The sequence below is a fragment of the Dermacentor andersoni genome, chromosome 10, assembly GCF_023375885.2.
Source record: "Dermacentor andersoni chromosome 10, qqDerAnde1_hic_scaffold, whole genome shotgun sequence".
Taxonomy (NCBI): Eukaryota; Metazoa; Arthropoda; class Arachnida; order Ixodida; family Ixodidae; genus Dermacentor; species Dermacentor andersoni.
The window spans coordinates 114,849,041-114,871,176 of record NC_092823.1 but is presented as its reverse complement, the minus strand read 5'-3'; the positions used below and the strand labels follow the sequence as shown (position 1 = coordinate 114,871,176).

At 47.5% G+C, this 22,136-nt stretch overlaps 1 protein-coding gene across 1 annotated transcript; it reads left to right on the top strand.

The window, feature by feature from the left end:
* The first annotated feature begins 10,209 nt into the window (after positions 1-10,209).
* LOC126544768 (uncharacterized) lies at positions 10,210-16,441 on the top strand. Its single transcript, XM_050192239.2, has 3 exons — positions 10,210-11,805; positions 14,093-14,308; positions 15,059-16,441. Exons 1-3 carry the CDS (start codon positions 11,245-11,247, stop codon positions 15,782-15,784), a joined length of 1,503 nt encoding a protein of 500 aa, XP_050048196.1. The 5' UTR covers positions 10,210-11,244; the 3' UTR covers positions 15,785-16,441.
* The last annotated feature ends 5,695 nt before the right edge of the window (positions 16,442-22,136 follow it).

The following is a 22,136-nucleotide window of genomic DNA, read 5'->3' as shown; positions in this document are numbered from 1 at the left end:
AATATGAAGTATTTATGAAAAACGGGAAATATTACTACTGTGTGAAGTTAAACGCGTGGATCAACTGCAGGTTCCGAAAAAAATATGCATCAAATGTTTGAAAATTTCAAACAGCTTTTTTAATCTCTGCGTGGAAATATCGCGAGGTATCTCTGCTTTACGCCAAGTTTATAATTTGCGAAAATGGGGTTCGTGTTTAGTCCATTGTGTGGAGAAACTTTAGCGTTCCTGGTCTGATTGGGAGCTTTGCTAGTAATATCTACACCGATTTTCTAAAATTAAAATGAATAAAAGCGGAACAGGCGTCACCTTATAAAGGCGATGGCTACTCTTTTTGCGTAGCAATGACAACAGTATAAAATATATATTTAGTAAGGAAAGGAAAGGACCAACTGCTTAGGACAAAAAAATCATAGCACACAGTCCTGTCACGCGCGATACTAAACGGTTTTTTTTATGCGTCATGTGAAGTTTGTAGCAGGTTACCCTGGTTCACTAGTGGCTTAAACAAAGCGCCTTGTTTATATTTTTTACACGCATATTATGGGCGAGCTTCAATATGTGTGGTCTGTTTATGGCAGTAACCACAAACTACGTATGCAAGCGATCCGGAAAGTTGTAGCTGTCTTTTGCGAACAACCAGAATTTATCCCGCTGCCCTCGTAGAACTGCGAACGAAACTGAGATAGAGTTAGCGGGAAAAAACTAGAAGGAGACGTAGGCCATATTGCCAGTGTTCTGCCGAAGTGTAATGTGTATGGATGAATTACCTTAGTGAAGTTTCTTAAGCAGGACTTGATAGCATTATACGCGGCCAAGGTTACCAAAGGCGAGTACTATAGGGGCAACGTTTTAAGGTACGTGATTTAATTACAGGCAACTGAAATTCTTATTTTGACCGTAGAAAAGAAACAGCTTTGATGTAAAATGGGTTGAGATTTACGAAGATCGCACACGTCCACCGCAGTTTTTTTTTTTTTCGTATGACGGAACACGAGGCATTGGTCGATCTTCTGCTGACCAAAGGTCCTTATTCTTTCGCAGTAAGATGTACAATTAGCATACCTCACACGGACAGACTGGTGGGCTTATTAGCAACTTAGCCTGCCTGCAAACCTGTGAGCTTCAGAATTCGTAAAATTTCGCAGTGACAGGTACGCCAGTGACTTTTTTTCTTTTTTGCCCTGGGCGTGCACTTTGTGTGAGATACATATGTGTATGTATTACAGTGATTTACCTTTAGGTGTGTCACACGAGCCGCAACATATTTTGAACAGAAAGTGAAAAGCAGCACATTGTCTTTGAGATAACAGTGTCATCTGCAGCGACTTTGGTGTTGCCGATTTGTTGGCGTAGTGTGCGAGATTCCACTTGCGGAAAGGTCTATATCGGACAAACCGGCTGATGCGTTAACGGTCGGGCACGGGAACACGAGCGATCTGTAGCTAATGAAACTTCATTTCACGTGGGTATGGATTGTAGGTCCTGAGCATGTGCGCTAATTTTTACTGGCGTTCGGATTCTAGGCAGGAATGGGAATGCTTTGGGCAGGGAATTCATGGAAGCATATCAGAAATAGAGTGCCTGTGTTAGCGCTACGTCGGCTGTGTCGCGTAGCAAACAAAAGCAGTTTTAGAAAAGATGCAGTGATCTGTTCGCTTCTGTTATATGACGCATTTGTGGCTTGATGCGCAGAGCGCCTGCGCAAACTTGTTCTGCTGTGTATATAAGTAGCCAAAATGTTCACAGCAGAGATTAGTTGCGAATAGCGCTTCTCCGGTTTGCCGTTGTCTTCTCTTTCCCCGTCTTAAAACTGCGCTTACGAGTATTCATTTATTAGTATGAACCAACTGACTCAAGAAGTAATGTTCTTATTACATTAGAGAGTTTTAGTATAGCGTAAAATCCTTGCGTTAGCGTTAGCGTGCGACGCAACGCTAACGCAAAGAAAGACTGCACTGCGCGGCACAAGGTAGTGTTTTAGAATAGCGGAACGGAGAAAAGCGTTAACGTTAACGCAAACAAATACAGCGCCATCTAGATGTAAAAACACAAAGTACTGGAAAGCCAAATCCACACGAAATGTCGAGCTTATCCAATGCCGAATCCGCAAGTGTGTCCCTAAGTCAAGCTTATCGAAAGCCACAGTCGCTGCGTTAATTACGCATGTAGGTGTTTGGTTTGAGCATTGTTTTGTCGAGAGTCGCGAAACACACCGATTAATCTTGGCATGCCCCGATCGAGTGTTCTGTGGGACCCATATTACGTGTCCTTTTTAAGTTGGGATGACATAGACGCCCTCATGCTTCGGGAATGAGAGCGACCGCGCAGGTTATACGTGTCGTCAAGATCCACTCAACGTCGAAGCTATACCGGAGGGGACGTTTCGCCGGCAATTTCGCTTCCAGAAAGCGGATTTCCCACTTCTTTCCAATTTTTTGCAACGGACGCCCACCTTGACGTCCATCCGAATGGGCTCAAGGCGAAAACCTCCTTCACGAGGTTCATATCGTCGTCGTTGGTAAAACGCACACGCATTGTGACCACAGCACCGACCACACTACTGTATTGTGCCGCGGAAAACATGACATGCATCGGCTTCACATGCGGCTTTACGCCAAGCGAACGAGCGAAATACATTTGGGCGCCATCTCGAGGCGGATACAGCAAACATGAGCAAACATGAGCAAACATTAGCAAACCCTCTAGTTAAGCCTACTGCCCGGCTAATCGACGACGTATATCGCAAACAACGCCCATTTGTCACCTGTGCGCCGCTGCCGAAGCATCATCACACAAATCTAAGGCGAACACGAGCATTAGTGGGGACGGATAGAGCCTAGCAGTGCAGGCAGACGACTCGATAGATCCGAAGCGGGCTGCTCTCACTTCGACTGGCGCCGCCATCTTGCCGTACGTAAGGCTCCCCTTGCGTGCGTTAGCGTTCAACGCTAAATCTTGAAAATAGCGTACGTACGTAAGAGCTCCAGCAGCGTTTACGTATAGCGCATGCGCAGTGTGGTGCACGCAACGCTAACGCTAACGCTAACTCTTTGCGTTTGCTGCTTTACGCTATACTAAAACTGTCTATTGTTGTTTTGGCACATGAAACTATGCAATATAATTTTATAAGTAAATGAAGGAGATGCATAAATAACGCGAGCTACGACAAGCTTCGCGACGACATTGCAACTTCCTTTCTACTTGTAGGCAAATAATTTAATTACGGGATAAAGTGATGAGCATGCAATGTTCGTCACATGTACTGTTTCCCTTTCACGTTCTGTTTGCCTCATAAGGACGCTGCTATTAACGAAAGGGAATTGACACGAGCACATTGTTTATATTTTACTGGTTACTGTTTGAGAGCGCAGCTCTTAGGCGCCCGTTCTTACGTTGAGCGTAGGTGTCGTTCCTCGCCGTAACCGAGTGAACGAGCTCATTGAAAGATGAAAGCGAACACGGAGCGCAGCAGTAGGTGACAGAAGAGCGCGCGTGGAGGAAAGTGGAGGAGGAGCTGAGGTCTAGCCACCGTAGCGGAGGGGAAATGGCCTGTGCATGCGCTGAGTTGCCGGCGGTTAAGGCATCTGCAGCCGCGCGGGCGATCTCATCTGCGCCTCCGAAGGGGGGTGGGCAGGTTCGCGTCAGGTAGGATGGGCTATGCTCTCCCGCGGCGTCAGCTGCTGACGTCAGGCCGCGTTACCAGCGTGTGTGGCGTGGGATCAATGTGCCTGCAAAGGGCGATGGTGAACTGCTACGCGGAAGTCTCGATGTAACGTTGCGTTAGGTGTTGTCGCACGATTTTCCCGCTACGCGGTGCCTCTCTCATCGTTGGTGGAAAAGCGCAGTCCGCGCAAGACGGGCTGTGCGGTGACGATAGCTACGATGTGGCGCCAGAGTAGCGCGCGTCGTCTGTTTGGAAACAAAGCGCGCTACTCACGGCGTCTTCTTGCTAATAGACACCGTGTACCTTTATATTCACATTTCAAAATATTGACACGCAAAAAGAAAACATAAGTAGAGCTGCGTTAAAATTTCGCATTAGGGAGTAGCCTTATCGTCGTAACTTTTCTTCTTTTTTTTGCTGGCTTGCAAGTGTTGCAACGTTACTGATCGTGGCAAGACGCGCTTTCGTTTACCGAAATCTTATCGAACGTTGGCGTCGATACTATAGCGAATTATCTTGTTTAATCAGCTAGATTGCGCGCGTGACGCGAATAGCGCAGTAAATTCTGTAACGAACGCGAGCAGCACCGTTTACGCTGCAATCTGCGGTGGGCTGTGTACAAACGGCCGATGCGTTTGACTCGGAGATCCGATTCTGACGATTGTGCTAGCCGCTTCGTTGAGCTCCGAGTGTTACTTGGTTTTTTTTTCTAGGCGTAAGGTCGCCCAACTTTCGAAGCCACGCCTTTGGCAGTGTCTCATTCTCCACCCTCACAACTACGAGACATCTGGCGGAAGTGCATCGTTTTATACCGGAAAGCCCCTTCCCGTTTTGACGAGAGGTCATGCTCACGAGCGTCGTGCTCAAAGAAGTGGCCGATGCTCTGGTGGAAGCCCGGGCGCAGCTACCAAACGAGATCGTAGCGATGTCGCCTGTTCCAGAACGCTGATCTCCAACATGTCTGAACAAAGGAAGTTACCTTCCTGATGCGGGGTGTGAATCGATAACTGTTCGCCAGATTAGGCTACCTGTAACGAATGACCGGAAGCGACGTTTTTAACCTGTAGATCATCAGATTTGGACGACTGTGCTCACCGCTATCGTCGTGCTATTAGTGTTACTTTAGATGGACAGTAGCACACCCAAGAAAGTGTTGGATTCGTGACTCACAGTTTGGAAATTGGCTCTGACGACTGATTCTTTATCGTCACTACATCGTGGGCTGTCCTGCATAAGACCTATTCTGCAAGACTGCTGGGATGCCATCATCTTCTTCGTCCACGGTAAGGAATGTCCGGATGGGCTCTGACACCTTCGGAGGGCGGCAAAAATAAGTTTAATATCACGCAACTGATACACAGCCGGCCGCAAATGTTTTCAGCGAACGGAGCGGATTTCGAGAAAAAGCTAGATGTTGTGGCATCCTCGCTAAGCACCTGGAATTCCGGGTTGCAGTGTACTACTGATCGCACAGGTAAGCGCAACTCATTTATTTGAACTTGTTATCAGCAAGGTACGTCGACAAAGTCTGTCCGACGTACATTTAGACAGAGCGATCACGTAAAGTAGCGTCAGTGCCCACTGCTTCATGTGGTTCACCTCGCCGGCAGCCAGCGTCGGAGCGTAGACAAACTCGCGCATGGGCATGTCCAGCGCACGACCTCACTCCGCAGTGTCGGCACGCCTAGGGACAAGCGCATACGAATCGAGCAAACGAAGATCTCCATAGTACCTAGGCAAAGTCAGGTTTTCAAGGAGCGAAAGCGCCCAGAATTTTTTTCTGGCGCACCCTCTTTTACTCGCGTCTGCGCACAAACGTTAGGCGATTCCTAACACGACCGTGTCTCGTGGTGGCAGGGGGATGTCCACGGAGGAAGGAAACTAAGGAGAGGCCACGGAGGAAGGAAACTAAGGAGAGGCCCTACCCCCTCCGCGCGCTAGGAGAAAAGTGTGGCGGAAATGACGCAGTAGGTTCTCATTTTTTTTGCTGCTTTTTTATTTTTTCTGTTGTATGGCCACGCCTTTTGGGCCACAATGGCGGTGTTGTTATGGTTTTGAGCGCTCACACGTGTTGCTCTGGTAGGTTTTGGGCCGTGGCAAAGGCGCTGAGTGGGCGGGTTTGCGTTAGTCACCGTGTCTTGTTGCGCTGTGTTACCTGCACCGTGCTCTGCCAGATGTTGCGCGAGCGCGCGCGCTCCGCGCGCGACACCACGCGCAGCACGGCGTGGTTTCGCGAAAGATGTAAACAAGCGAGGAGGGTGGCCCAAAAGGCGGAGCATCGCCATGAGCAAGGCCAAATTCCGGCTTCACTTTTGCTTCACAAAGAGTGACGTCAGGGCCTCTCCTTAGTTTCCTTCCTCCGTGGGAGAGGCCCTACCCACTCCGCGCGCTAGGAGAAAAGTGTGGCGGAAATGACGTAGTAGGTTCTCATTTTTTTGCTGATTTTTTATTTTTTTTTGTTGTATGGCCACGCCTTTTGGCCCACAATGGCGGCGTTGTTATGGTTTTGAGCGCTCACACGTGTTGCTCTGGTAGGTTTCGGGCCGTGGCAAAGGCGCTGAGTGGGCGGGTTTGCGTTAGTCACCGTGTCTTGTTGTCTTGCGCTGTTTTACCTGCACCGTGCTCTGCCAAATGTTGCGCGAGCGCGCGCGCTCCGCGCGCGACACCACGCGCAGCGCGGCGTGGCTTCGCGAAAGATATAAACAAGAGAGGAGGGTGACCCAAAAGGCGGAGCACCGCCATGAGCAACGCCAAATTCCGGCTTCACTTTTGCTTCACAAAGAGTGACGTCAGGGCCTCTCCTTAGTTTCCTTCCTCCGTGGGGATGTCAATGGCGCAGGGATTCTATAACCCTGACAGACAGGGCACATGTTAATCATCCGGATATTTTTGAGTCGGCTACAAGACTCGTGTATCCTGCCTGGAGAGAATATTAGTTCCTTTGGTTTTATTTTACGTACAGTTCACTATAAATTGGGCATTATTCCACGCAGCGACATCCCATCCCATAGTGCCACCAAATACTTCCTATGACATAGCCAAGTTCTAAAATCGACCGAGCTCCGATGGGAAACAACAAAGATCGAAACAATTGAGCTGCCGTCCCTGAGGTAACGTTTCAGCAGGTGCTGCAGAATCTTCGTTCTAAACACTGCGACTTGCTCTACCATCAAAATGCGCTATGCTGGTACAGCGCACGAAGGTAAGTGGTAAGTGACGTTATAACATCGCGCGTATGAGCCTACTCAATGTGAAAGTGGCGAAATCAGCAGATCATAAAGATGCCATCGTGCACATTATTTCCACGTCGAACAGGGAGCTCACACAGCCGGTGGACAGCAGGTGTGCGCGGACTCTGACTGCATTTTCAAGCATGTTATTCTATCAAAGATACGTTTCTTCTCATGTGGGCTAAAAAGGCAAGATGAACAAGCGGACGAAATATTCTGGGTATATGTTGACAGAATTTGGAAGAGGCGTATAGAGCTAGTATGACTGCAAACATGGCAGTCCGATTGTTCTAAGACTCGCCAAGCTGGAACAGTTTGCAAAAATAGTTTCGAACTGTGCATCAGCTGTGTAAAAATAAATAAATAAACAGTCTAACAGCCGAGATCTACTCGCATTGTATATAGAAAATTGACGCACAAAAAGAAGACCGTATCAATGCAGCAACCCCAAATAAAAGCGCGAAATACGCGTAGCTGAGCTCGACGGCCCGCCTCTCCTCCCGGTGAGCATAATTCCACCTTGATCGCGCTGCTGCCACACAAATTTTTTTCTTTCTTTATTTTTTTGCTACGCCTCACTTTCTACGCATGCGGCGCACCTTCCATTTCGCAGTGCACACAACAGTACGGCCTGCTTAGAGTCTACTAGACCCACTCTACTATATAGGTCATACTCTTCACTGAAAGGCCGGCGAGGGCGCTGAATTCGATAGCGTAGTTCTATTGCGGGGATACGTAACTATCGAAACGTCTAATTTCCCAGTTCCGGAGGTTTACTCGTCGATGCTATAGTGGTCGTACTATACTCGCGTCGGAGTTGATTTCGTTGTCAACATATTACTTTCTTTGTAAGCATTGCGTGTGACAAGTTGTAGGTTGGATTTGTATCGATTAGATTGTTGAACTCAGCGGTGACTGCATCGCTGTCTCGCCGGCGTGGGTGCAGTCAGCGTAACTACAGTTAAGCAAACGTTCGTCTGTTCACATAACGCTTTCTGTGCTCTGGAATACATATCCGCGAGCATTGGATATCTATCGGCGGTGTGTGACGCTAAGCTCAAGTAAACCACTCGGTAACGGTAAGTCACTGCTACTGTTTTTGTCGGCCAAAACATAGCAGTTTTATTGGTTTGCTGACCCCGGGTGTTTCGTTACTCATGCGCAGTGGGCACGCTGTATCAATGAGGGGTGATGTATTCCCTGCCAACATGGATGCAATGTATTTTTTGGCGCTTCTGCAGCCGCACTCAGTTGCGCTGCCAAACTGAAAGTGTATTGATTTAGGTGCAGCTGAACTGTGCGTATGCAGAGTATGCAGACCCTGTGCTGGGAGCTTAAACTTGCGTGACACTGAGTTTACGTTTGCGTGCATGTGCGCGTGCTCAAAATTAATCGCCGTGGCTAGGAGGTCGCGGGGTGGATTTTCCGTCGCGGCGGCCGCGTTTTGAAATGGGCGAAATGTTAAAAAAAAAAAAAAAAAAAAAACCGCCCGTGAGCTTATATTGACGCGGACCTCCAGCAACCCCTAGTGGTTAACATTATTCTGGTGCTAATCTACTGCTGCCTGTCTCATAGCTCCAATGTTTGTTTGGAACGTTAAGCCTCATGAATGAAGGAATGGATGGATCAATCAATTAGTCACTTCATCATCTCCGCTGTTCTTCTCGGCGGGTCTATGTGTCGCCCGGAATTCATTTCAAGATTATTTATGGGGCCTTTCATGGTGCGTCGCACACGTCGTGTGTTTGACACTATAGTCGAACGTGAAGTGTCTGTTGAGTGCGTGCGAGCGAGCTTTGTCAATCGCGTGTTGTTTGGCGGCATATTAGATTTCACGTTTATGCGTTCTCCTACGCGGCAACTTTTGTCCAAGCGTGTTTCTTCAATTGCTGTCTCCGATTACGAAGTACAGTGAATTTAAGGGGAATGACGATTTGTCGACCAAACTTCATGTAGCCCCATTTTCTTTGCCGGGTAATCAGCGATATACTTGATATCCATTTTCATTAACTTAATTGCAGTGATTTCGTTTTAAATTATGCACTTTAGACGGAATGTTGTCGTTTAAAAGGTGAATGTCCACAGCGATGAAACCATGTCACTTTGCTGGGAGTTCTACTTACCGATCTCGAGAAAAACGGACTCAATCTTCAGCGACATCCACTGTTGGTCTCACTTTTGTGTTTCGGCGCCGTAGTAAAGTGCAGTACTGAACAAATTTTAACAGGTGCAGAAATGCATTTCATGGTACATTCTAAGTCCGCATTTCATGGAACTGGTGCTAAAGGTGGTGCTATACGCCGAATTTACGAGCGTAGCATTCCTTGCCTCGACATCCCCTTCCCTTACGGTTTTGTCGAATTTTATTATAGCACGTAAGCATTAAAATATGCCGCCGTGTAGGCGACGTACGTTGACAGGCAAAATGGTGCCAGTGAGCGTATCTCTGTTATTAATTATCAAACAATAAATCACGGCATTAAACCTGTACCTATGTTGGCGGCTCAGGTATCTCCAAAGCAGACAAGCCTTTGGACTAGCGCGTGATAGTCAGCAGCCTCGTTGATTTTTCTAAACTTACCATATTTGGACAACCCCATTTTTGGCCATTCGGCAGCTGCGCATTTTTAAGGAGCTATCGCAAACCCGATGTGCATGTGGGCACGTTATAATCCGGAGAGGTAGATTTGCGTATCGCGCTAGAGACACTGACAGCCGGCGACTGTCAGAGCAAAATATATTTGGGCAGTGGCGACAACTGACGCGTGTGCTAAAAGGCAGCCAGAGCGCTATTTCTCTTAGCCTCTCGCTCGGCGTCAGTACTTGTGTTAATCCGAGCAAGCGAGAGGGGTGGTATTTGAGAGCGCTCACGCAGCCATTGTAGGTATAACTTATTAGGCTCAAGCATGTGCTGATCAGAAGTTACAAGGCCTCCAAGTGTGCAATTCTTGCAGAAATTTCACGCTTGCTCGGGTATGGTGCACCTGCGTTCGACACGCAGGGTCTGCAAATGACTTGAATGGACTTGGGCAGCAAGACAGGGAACAATGGCAATTCGCGCCCACCACCTTTGACCACGGCGGGCCCACCGCGAGTAGGGAGTGAGCACGTTTGCAAGATTAAACCGTAGGAGACTCGCTAGCTGTGTAATAAGTTAAGCATTTAGGATTTGTAATGCGTGAATAGATGTCGTGCGCTGTACTTTGGTACCTTTGCGTAGACAAAAAAGAAACCTTTAATCGATCGTGCATGTGTCGCTCGCACGGATGGGTTGCAAAATGAGGCCGTAAGACCGCGCTAGTCGTAACGCAAGTTAAGCATGTACGCTTTCTCATGCGTTAACAAATATAACATATACCTTGTTGTAACTTGTAGCTCTAAATGTTGCTTGTATATTTGGTCGCGTCATTTTTGCACCCTAGTGCCCATGCACCCTCTGCAGCAGGAGCATAACGTTTCACCTACACCACTTCGGCTGCGTCCCTGATAGAGCCTACATGAATTTTTTTTTTCGTTTCTTCTCATTCTCGCCTACGTTACCACACGGTTGACGTACAACGCGACACGATTAAGGTGCCCCGTCGGGATAATGTGCTCCCTCTTCTCCGGCTTCGCCTCGCATCTGGAGTATCCTATAGCCTGGTAGAATTCGTCTTCGCAAGCAGCGTTCCTTGGTGTAGCTTTTACGAAACACTTCGCCCTTCTCATCCGGACGATCTACATTGCTTTCTGTGACGATTGCGTCAGCAAACAACCCGTCTCACTCAGTGTTGACTGTTGTACTCACTCGCTACAGCACTACGAGGCGGTCGCTCGGGAATGCTAATCCTTGTGGATTATTGTTTCTTTTTTTTTTCGGAGCCGGCTATTCCGGAGCATCGTGGTGGGTCCCACCGAAACAGTCGTCGCACCAGACAGAAATGAAGAACGTTTCTGGGCTTACTATGTTAAAGTGGTTTTTTTGAGCGTTTGTATTGCTCCACCGCTTTCTTTTGAGCGGCTGCGTTCCCTCTACGCTTTCGCTCTACGATTTTTTCTTTCTCTTTCCCCACGCCACTCAGCCATTGTAGAGTAGAAATCCGGATGCCTGCATTTCTGCTGGTCAACCTGCCTTTCCCTTGTGATTTCTTCAGCATGAAGCTGTCTTTTCTGCTCGGTCAATTTCGCGGTTTAGTTTATTTCTGCATACCGTCGTGGAATATAAGCCGCTAGAGCGAGAGTCCAAATTCATCGCGCCCTCACGCAATGATTCCAGTGTAATCTACGGGGAGGCTTAGTGGGCAGATATGTGCTGCTTGCATTGTAGCCGCTCGTCCTTTTGCTAGTTTCAGGCATTAGAGACTGCACATGTACCGGACTATGGAGCTGGTGCGAGAGTTCGGTGATCCCCAAGTCCTGGTACTCTCCGAAGATCACATCGTCCTGAAATTGGAAACTGCTTGGTCGCGAGACGTGGCGGTCCCAGAAGGACTCTCCCTTGCCGACGACGGCGGTCAGCTCATGGTCGCGCGCCGCAGGTCTCTGGCGTCTTTGGCGAAGAACAAGTTGTTACGACAGGCGACCATCTCGAAGGCTCTGTTCTGCGGTTGCGTGTCCTTTGACTCCTGCGAGCGCTACGCCAGCGCATCCAGCGAGCTTCTCCGAGGCACCCAGGAGATATGCATCGTGCACAACAGGGACACGGTCCACAAGCTTATTCGCATGTTCCCGAAGGTCAAGGTCCTTGCGCTGCCGCACGATCTTTGCATACACGCCTTGGAAATTGAGGAGCCCTGCGGGGACCGCCTTGGACCACTGGTGGTGCGATGCCAACTGAGGGAGCTGGTGGGCAACATCGGCGGCCTGTGCGAAGGCCGTCTCCTTTTGAGTCCGTGGACTACACTGGCGCTTATTCGCACGTGCCCTGACGTAAGTAAAGTCGTTATGCACGCTACTTGCTAAAACGTCCCTGGGAAATGCGTAGTAAATGTGCACACAAGTACACGTGAAAAGGGACGCAAGGACAGCCCCCGCTGTAGATCATCCAGTAGAGCAACGCATATCTCAGGCGGAAGTTGTGGGTTGAGCTACGCTCAAGTATACAAATATTTGGGTCGAAGGGGTTGCAAATATACATTCCTAACGTACACAGTTAGCACGATGAGATATATCGGTGTAGTACTCGCTGTTATTGTCCAGACTGAGTTGTCTCCTACGTGGGAAAAATTCCATTAAATTTGTCACTTGAAACGTCGAAGTTGAGGATACATCGAGCTCCTGTGGAAGGGCCCGCTACAAAGCAATGCAGTTTATTCTCTGTGTATCTGAGGTGTATGGGGCCTTAACGTTCGTATAGAAAATGGGAATTGAAAATGAGCTAAATATCGCTCGACGAGGGAGGAAACGTAACGCTAGGACTTTACCTCGCATCTTGTCACGTAACCTGGTCGCTGCTAAAACTGTGTACGCGGGGTCAATCCCGGGATCAAATGCATATATGTCCGTGTGCCGTGCATGGGGGTCTCATTAAGGAACCTCAGGTGGTGAAAATCAATTCGGAGACAACCACTACGTCTTGCCTCACAATCATATTGTAGTTTGGGCTCGCGAAGCACCAGAACTGAATTATTTCGGTAACGCAACGAGACAAACTTGCGTGTGGCTCAGGTATCAAAGGCCGATCGACTATATTCTAGTTAAGGATGAAAATCAAGACCAGATGTAATAGACTAAGACGAAGAAAGGCACTTTGTCAAGCTGGCTGAGAGCTGAGAATTCATTCGTGAGAATTTGTTTACTATGGGAAAAGAGTGCATATTATGTCAACACTCAACGATGCATTAAAAGAATGGAAGTGAACTACAGAAAAGGAAATATCAAGAAATAATTTACGATAATTGTCAATGAAATCAAATAGCCGAACGTTTCTAGAAAACTGTTCCCTTTGTTAAATGAATGTTGCGCTTGAAAGCATATCCCTGTTGCTGTAAGAATGAATAAGCAATGTTCGTAGCTTTTGGTGTATCATTGTAGCCGACATGAGCACATCTAAATTGACAGTATCGATGGTGATACAAATAAGGGGGGGGGCATCTTCATATGTGTGTTGTCGCCAGCGGCCTGAGCGTCGCCGTAGGAGGAGACTAACGCCCTCCCCTCCCGTCGTTCTGAGCTTTCCAGCGCAGCACCTAAACCGTCATGTGCCCCAAGTTTATCGCACGAAAGCACGTGCGTGTGAAAGGCATACAGTAGCTTACATGCTGCGACGAATGAGCCTATCAACTTGGTTTCGCGAGAGCATGCCCCCCTTTACATCTGCGCCTTTCTATCAGCAGCGGTGAAAGGCTGTCCACCGTCTGTGACAAAAAAAAAAACAGGTTAGTAATTGACCGAAAGCTACACATCTTGAAAGAGTCACAAAGGCTACAGATAAATCCAACGTTTCTGTCTTTTGTTACTCTTTAAGGTAAAGCTTATTCAGCAAACCCTCTGCCACCTTGCCGACTACCGTTGTTACGTACGTTTGGCGTAACCCACGGCGTCGAATGACATTGCACTGAGTAATCGGCAACACTTTATATATATATATATATATATATATATATATATATACATACACACACACACACACACACACACACACACACACACACACACACACAGTGAAGCAGACGCGCGTCTGCTTCACTGTGAATATTTACCCGGACCCAGAACTCCTTTTTTTCTGGTGTATATATATATATATATATATATGCACGACTAGTGAGTAAGTGCTTGTACGCTTATATATATATATATATATATATATATATATATATATGTATATATATATATATATATATATATATATGTATATATATATATATATATATATATATATATATATATATATATATGTATATATATATATATATATAGATAGATATATATAAATTCTAGTGGAAATTTCGGAGAAGAAACTAAGGATAGCACGCAGGTCACGTAATACGTAGGGCTGATGCCTGGTGTTCTTCTAATGTAACATTTTTATCGTCAATTCAAGCGAAAACAGGTGAGGTCGCGAAATCATTGGCTGCAGTGATTCAAGTAGAAAGCTTATAGCCATAGCGTGGGTTTGGCGGAGGTGTGCACTTGAAAACCCTGGTTCAGTAGTGGACCTTATTATGCTGGCGAAAGGAGTGAAATATATGCTCATGTTATTCTCATCACCTTTTAGGTGCGCCGCATCGACTCCATGTGGCTCGGGAAATGCTTCACGGAGCCGTGCGGCCTCACCACTTCGACTGATCGTAGGTCAAAGAACTTAACCCACCTCTGGCTTGGCTGCTTGGATAACTCGTCCGGCGGAAGGCTACACAATCAAATGGGCCCAATGATAGCGGTCGACGTAAGGACGGCTGCAGACAAATTTCCCTCGGTGGAGAACTTGCAGGTACGTGCTCGACATGGCGAATAGTGTGAAAATAAATCAAGAACTGGAGGACCCAAGACAACCCACTGTATATTATGTTTAGCTCCTTAATAAGGTAGACATGATGGTGCTTTGTCGTGTGTCTTTAAGGTGGTGTCTTGTCTTCTCTGTGTATTCGCCGTACTATGTCTCACCAACTAGCTCATCTCGGCTTGCGATGAAGTGAATTTGCATGATCGTTGTTCAAATTTCGCACAGTCGTGTTAACGGTGCTCGGGGTAGTCTGCTTGACGAGCGAGCGCCGATTAAACCAAACATTAACTTTATCAAAGTGTCGACAGTTTCATGTTTGCCCCTAGTTGACGTCTTGGCCTTGAACAACCAAAACTATGCGGTTCATCGCGTCCTTTAGCGAATATTGGGACGAGAAAAACTGGTATGCTGGAAGCTTCTATTTTGATTTATTCTGTTTCCTAAATTTTTGTTAGAAATATTTAACCTGGCAAGACATGATTCTGTAAGACTCTTGACATCAATCTTGAGCCTATTAGAGTCGGTACTACAGTTAAATGCAGTCTTTGTGATAAAAACTGTGATTTTCTTGTTCCCCTGTATTTAGTTTCTACTAAGAAGGGGGGGGGGGAGAGGGATGAGTAGGGTCGCGGAGAGGGCTAGCTTCTTTTTCGGAAACAATCGTATAACATAGAGGAGTGAACAAAAGTCACATGCTTTCCTGAAAAATAAACCTGATGATGCGCGCCAATGTTACAGTTGGCTGTGGAATCGCTGGAAGAGATCGCCAATGTCCCGGCTTTCTGCAACCTCCACAGCATCACGATAGAAATCAGTCCAGCCCTAGCCTTCGCCGACGCGAGTTCTCAGTTGCAGAAGATGCTTGCAAGGTTACCCGGGCTCGAAGAGCTGGCTCTCGAAAATTGCGGCGGTGTGCGGCTCTCTACAATCTCGAGGCTATGTCCCAAACTGAAAACCCTGAGGCTCGTGAGGTGCCTGGGGTCCCAGGACGACACACCCGTGGGCGGAAACGGGTTCCCTAGTCTAGAGTGCGTCGACGTAAGTATGGACATGTTGACAGTAGCTTTCGGCGCATTCTTGTCGGCTACCCACGACAGGCTGCGCACCGCATGCTTGGGCCACAACGGCATGTGTTTAGAATTCCTGCGACACTGCGTCCGCTACGGCCGGCACCAGCCGTTTACGCGTCTCGAGCACCTCACCTTGAATACGAAACTTTCGCTACCTCAGCTGGACATCCAACCCCAAGACCTGCACGACGTAATGAAGGCCCTGCCCGCTCTTCGACACCTAGAAACGGACAGCTACGACTTGCGGCTGTTCACGGAGAACTACTGCGTTCCACGTGGTCGGGTGTCCCTGTCCTGGACTGGGTGCGTTCACTGTGCCGTCCATAGGCCCGAGCTTGCGTTTTGTGAGAGACTGGCGGCCTTCGTGAAGGACAGTTTCGTCCCTTGCGAGTAGACTGTATTCAGCGTGTGATAGATGACTATTTGCAGAAGCTCATCCGCAGATATCGTTCAGGTCAGTAGTCGTAATTTCCAGTTTCTTCTTGAATAAATTAAAATCCAATCTGTAGGTTTACTTCTGACAGGCGTTCCAGTGGCCGAGCAGTAACGGTGGGAAACTGTTACCATATAGCAGTGTTTTGTTTCAAGAACATCGTGTATACCTCGTGCAGAGTGTCTCTTTACATAACATTTTAACTTTTATTACTGGGCTCAGAACTGTGCGCCGAGAGGTGCTTTTCACCGACGGAGTTGTGTGAAATTCGTTTCTGGTTTTCTACTTGAAATAGTATTTGATTTATTTTTAATTGGTCACTCTTTGGTGCACACGTAAAGTGCTGAAAGTTGAACTCCACTGATAATTATTCCCTGCAGTGCTTTCTTATGACTATCGTACAGTGTACAGCGCATGAATTGATTTATTTTTTATACGTGAAAATGTTACGCATATATGGTTTTGCTTGCTACGCAGGATATTGTAGTAAGACCGCCGACTGTTGAGGTCTCAGTCTTTTTTCTTTCCTCATTGTTCTTGTGAATTGCTTCAAGAGAAAACCTATTGTGCTCTTTATAAATCAAACGTGCGAATATAAATAAATTTGCGTGACCTTTTTTTGCGCACAATATTTGTTTGCTGCGCTTACCTTGCCTCGTGAGTGTGGGTGAAAAAGTGCTTTTTTTGTTTTTGTCGGTCGATGAGCATAATTGCTTGCGGGCGGAAAAAAGGTTAGCATACGTAGAGTTCTCAGCTATTATAACGTGGATCTCGGAGTGCATGGCCACCGGCGCTTTTTTCGCCGCCGGTGGGCTTTGGAGAAGCACAGCTAGTTATTATTATTTGTTTTGAAAACGTATGCATTTGACAGGAAAGGGAAAGCGAGGAGCAGGCTGGCAATTGCCACAGGGAAGGGCACAATGCCTGCCTACTCTTCAGAAGGAAGGTGACAGAAACACAGAAATGGAAGATAGGAAAGAAGGGAGGAAAGAACGAGCAATGGGACAAATCTAAAAAGATAAAGTAGAACATACAGTACAGGTCACATACATTAGGGGCGGCCACTGAAAGACACGCTACTACAGAATGTTAAACAGAAGTAATAATCTCTGAGCTGCAAATGCGAGCCTCAGTTATTTAATCCTAGAAACGTAAGCAGAGCGCGATGAGCCCGATCGCGTCGAGACCCACGACCATTCGGGTACAAGCATTCGTCGAGTGTCGTACACCGCAGACCAAGGAGATGATAGCGTCACAGTGGCGACATGCGCTACGCACTGAACGCGGGACACTCCAATGTCGGGTGCTGAAGCGTCTCGCGGCAACCGCAAGACGTACACGATGGACTGGCCACACCTCCATGTCTCTATAAACGTTCGCACATGTTCACACATCCAACACGCAGCTAATGCGTTGTGGTATACGATGAAAGCGAGATCCTTTGTGACGCATTGTCATTGAATACGACAGCCCAGCGACCATCCAGCGCTCATCTGTGGCGCAAAAAGTACTGACCGCCATGCGCGATGATTCTCGCGTTGAAACGCGGAAATTACGTCATTGCATACTGTTGTCTTGTTCCTGTTTTAAACAGACGCTTGTCACTATTGGATGGATGTGTGGATGGATGGATGAATGGATGGATGGATGGATGGATGGATGGATTTGACGGACGGACGGACGGACAGACGGACGGATATATATTTATTGAGACCGGAATTGCTTCTTAGCATCTATTAAGAAATGGGATGAGGATAAAGGAGATAAACTGGAACTTCACTGCCGTCGCGGACCTGGAGACTGCGCACGAGGCCGCCCTCGCTGGCGAAGGCGTTGAATGACGCAAGTAGCATAAAGCAGTAATGACGATAGACAAGGTCGAGACAGGACAAGCTCTAACTTTCACCACGAAAGTTAGCGCTTATGCTGTCTCGACTTGTCCCTCGTCCTTACTATGCTATGCTACTAGCATTAGGATGAATAACTAACATGCACAAAAATATTCCCTTGTGAGCACGGATTGCCGATTGTGAGCCGCTGGTCGGATTCAGCTCTCGTAGACCTTGATCGTGGTTGCGTCGTCACATGCTCGTGCCGCTATGTGTACGGGACAATTCTAAATCGAGTGTTGCACACTCTGGCGACGTGGCATCAGGCAGTATTTGGCTCGTCGTCAGTTGCCTGCTCTTCGTCATGTTTGATCGCGGTGGCCATCTGAGGGTTTTCATAATTCAGCAAGACGAAATAGAGCGTCTCGAGAAGTCTTTTCGCCCATTTCATTTCCGGGCTTGTGCGCGGCAGCATCACGATGATTTCAGAACTGCGAGACATTCAGCGCATGCCGTGAGAGGACACCCTCTTTCGTCAAACCTGCATCGGCCGTCTCTCTGCGCGGTCGCTAGGGAGTGAGCGTTTACTTGGAGCCGCGAATAGAGCTGGTTGTCTACGGTGCTTCATGCGAGGAAATTAGGTCGCTTTAAAAAAGCAACCTGAAGTTTGCAAAGTTTTGTCACTTCTAGGAAACCCTTTCTTAATGTTCTTTGGCCGTTGCCTATTTCTGTTAATCAACGGCTAACTACTTGCTTGATATGCGGGTATGTGTTGTATTACATCAGTTGGCTTCCGCATGGAGATTCTTCTAACGGCAAGACAAGCGGCAACTGAACGGCACCATGCACCGCTGGGGATGCATTTGCAGTGAAGGAGCAATGATATATTCTCTTCCATTAATTTTATTTGGCATTAGATAATGGCCCTAGACTTCTAAATCCTAAAAAAACAGCTCTTCTACTACGAGTTTCGTTTTCACTTCCGAGGAGACTTGAGTCGTGACGTCATGATGCAGAAACTTGTCCCTGGTAGCGGGACATTGCGAGGTTTTGACACTCGCCAATGCATACTCAATCGCCTTTCTTCCATTTGTTGCGAGAGCCGCGGTCTGGCAGCAAACAGATGACTAGGTGAGCCGGAGCAATGTGAAGATGTTGCAATATCTTGCACCCACGTGACCACCTCCTGCCTCTTGACGGCACGACACAGTAGCAATGAAACGGAAGTGTCTGCGGAAAAAGCTATCATATTTAAGTTATTTAGGTCACTATCAGGCTGTGGATTATTATTTTCTGGGGTTTAGGCGTTCCGGACCTTCATATGACTCGAGAACTGCACAGTCAAAGAAATGGAGAGCTCGGGCTCTTTTTATTGCGTCACTCACTTATACAATTCATGCAAAAAAATTAAGAAAGAAGAAAAGAACATCGACCCTTTGACCTGGCCCTTTGACTGGAGTCCGCACTACGCTTCGCAGTCCGAGGTTGGAGAAATTACGAAGAATAGGTGCGGTCACGAAACAACCAGCTTTGAATCATTTCACAACAGCTGCACATCATGTCTGATTTGCTTGCATGACAAATAACCAGATGATCTTATTTCAATTTGCCTTTTTTGCTAACGAGGTAGTCAGCAATCTTAGCAAAAACACTATAAGTCCGTGCGCTATCTAATGCAGCACCTCCAACTACGATAGGCTGTGCGTCCATGATGCGAGAGATTTGGGATTGCACTAGGCTGACTATAGGTGAAAGGCACCTGTTTCTTCTCACACAACCTATATCACATGATCTCAAGAAGAACACGCATCATGCGAATGTCCAGTCATATCGCTTGGCAATGAAGACAATTATTCATATTGACACGTGTACGTCTTTATCTTTCTCGGGTGACCGCTGTTTCACCCACCGGTTAACAAAGTTTAAACGTTATCGCTCAGCGCAGGACGCGCCTGGGTCTATCGAAGTTGCTCGAATGTTTTCGATGATTCTCTCCTTTGTCTGTGGACGCAAATACGGATACGGATAGATGCAGGATATATAGATACGGATAGATACGGAGTACGGATCGATGCAGGACGCACCTGCATCGATAGATGCAGGTGCGTCCTGCGCTGAGCGAAGGTGTTGTCTTCGGTGTGTGAGGTTTTCCTTCACTTCGGGTTGACACCACGAAGAGAAGGAAAAACGGACTTGCAATTGTCTCCAAAACAGATACTCTGCCCACCTGCCTGTTGAAGAGATAGAAAAAGAGAAGACGAAGAATACAGGCGAAGACGCGGCCTTTGATCTATGAGCCCGAAAGATAGCCAGTAAGAACTAAGAAGCTACAATGAATTGAATATGAATGGAATTTTAGTACGCCGTGATTACGGGGTAAGTATGTAACTATCCTTACTTTGCGTAGCGTATTTGCTCTCCAGCCGTGCTTAGCGATCTCTTATTTCCATTTGACGATGGCGACGGTTTTATAAACGTGCTGCTCACAGTGGATGAACAGAAGGCACAGCCTGATTCATTAGCGCTACGCGAATGATCTGCGCTGCGCGCATACTCAAGCTACTGCCACTCGGCAGCAAACGGGAAGCGCTGCGCCTTGGAGCACGCCGAGCGCGACGCCAACACGCAGCCAACCTCCACGGGTGCCGACCGCAGTGGCGCCGACTCGTCTGATAGTTGATGCCACATTCAAGGCCAGCGCGTATGGCAGACGCTGCAACCACGGTAACTCAAAGGGCATGTCTTCTTGTATTGAGTTCGCCGCCGGCGAAGGCGCTGACTTCGATACCGTGGTAAGCGGGATGAGAAACTGTCGAAGCGGCTGAATCTGCACTCCACCGCTGGCGCTCATGGGCTGGCTGTAGTGGGCATAGAGTGTTCGTACTGTGCTCGAATCGAGGCTCATTCTTTCGGAGTCGTCGTTGTTTCCGTCTGCCGTCTCTGCGGTGGACCGGTCGGAGCCATTTACTATGGCATGTTGTTCCACGCGGTGCCGACGTCTCCCATCATCTCGTCAGCGTGACAACTGGCGACGTCATAACCCAACGATTTACGCGTAAGTTCGCTTGTTTGCTGTCAATTTCAATGCTCACGGACTACGCAGATTCCATAGCGTTTCGCGATCGACTGTTCTATGTCACGACTGGCAGAAGTTGCTGCTCAGAAGCGGTAAATCGCTGCTTCTGCTTTCCTCGACAACAACATACGAGGTTGACTGGTCGCTTACTCACTCCGGGCGTTCCGTTTCTCAACGACACGATGCACAAGTTTGATTATTAAGCGGCGATACGTTGGCTGGCTGGAATGCGAAGCCACGCTACCGTGGTTTTTTTTTGGCTCCTCTACTGCCTATATCATGCAGATGCACTGCCAACTTGGAAGTATTTAATTCCGTGCTTAAGTGCCTGTGTGCTCATGGAGCGTGAAAGAGCATCGTCGTGAGTCTCTACAAATGAAATTTATGCATACCGGCTGTCCCAACTATCCTGCACGAAGATTTAAAAATGTACAGATGCCGCGCACCTGGACAGAAGCAATGTAATGTTGTTTGCCGTCGCTTGAAGATACCCAGATAAATTTTTACTTTCAGCTTAATTACATAATTAGTCTTCATTAATTATAAACTTATGAAATATAATTAGATGAAAAAATTGTCTACTGGAAAATTGTGCACTAACATGAAAAACTTCCGACACAGCCTTCTGTTGCGCAATAAGCGCTACAAGAAAGTGTTTTTCCGAACGTGAAAGAAGCCCGCGAATAGACGCAAAGTTTGCCGCTCGGGCGCTATTCTCCTTTAATCATATATGTGGTGTTTATTTGAGACTATTCGATGACTACATAGGTCCTATTGACTTTTTGATGGGCGCCGCCGTATTGCGTAGGCAGTGGCGCCATCTATGGGCAGTCGGCATGCTGGCTTCGGCGAGCGCTCCGTATTGTAGGCCGGGTATACGCTCGGCGGGCGTCTGTGGTGGTTGTCTTTTTTTTTTTTTTTTCGTGTTCGCGTAGTCTGTCTAGTATGACGTGGCATCGTCTAAGTGGGAAACGGTTCTGTGGGACGTACATAAGTGATTTAAGGCGGTATGACTGTCGTTTCTGCTGGCCAAGTTGTGGCGGATGGAGAACCCAGCACGATGTGTGCGCGCGTGTTTGAGTTACAAGCAACCTCGGGGATCATTCGCGCATTCCTTCATATAGGTTCCACGAATGTGACCTTACTGCAGCGTTATCACGTTCTGAGCAGTGTTTTAGCAGCAGTGAGTAGTTACGATGTAATAACATGATCATAATAGCGGGGGTGCCGTTGTGCTGCGGAATAAGTTGTGCTGTTTACTCTGACAAGAGTTCACTGTTATCTGCAGGTACGTCGCGTGACTTCATTGTTTTTTGGGCGAAGTTTCCGTCCAGGAATAACAATAGTGTTGGTTGCTAATAACAGCGTACCGTACAATGCAAATCACACTTGTCGAGTGGTCAAACGA

Excerpts from the sequence above, each read along its gene's own strand:
- LOC126544768 (XM_050192239.2), top strand. The coding sequence starts at position 11,245 with ATGTACCGGACTATGGAGCTGGTGCGAGAGTTCGGTGATCCCCAAGTC. Across the intron at positions 11,806-14,092 it reads TTATTCGCACGTGCCCTGAC|GTGCGCCGCATCGACTCCAT; the intron begins GTAAGTAAAGTC and ends ATCACCTTTTAG. Across the intron at positions 14,309-15,058 it reads CCTCGGTGGAGAACTTGCAG|TTGGCTGTGGAATCGCTGGA; the intron begins GTACGTGCTCGA and ends CCAATGTTACAG.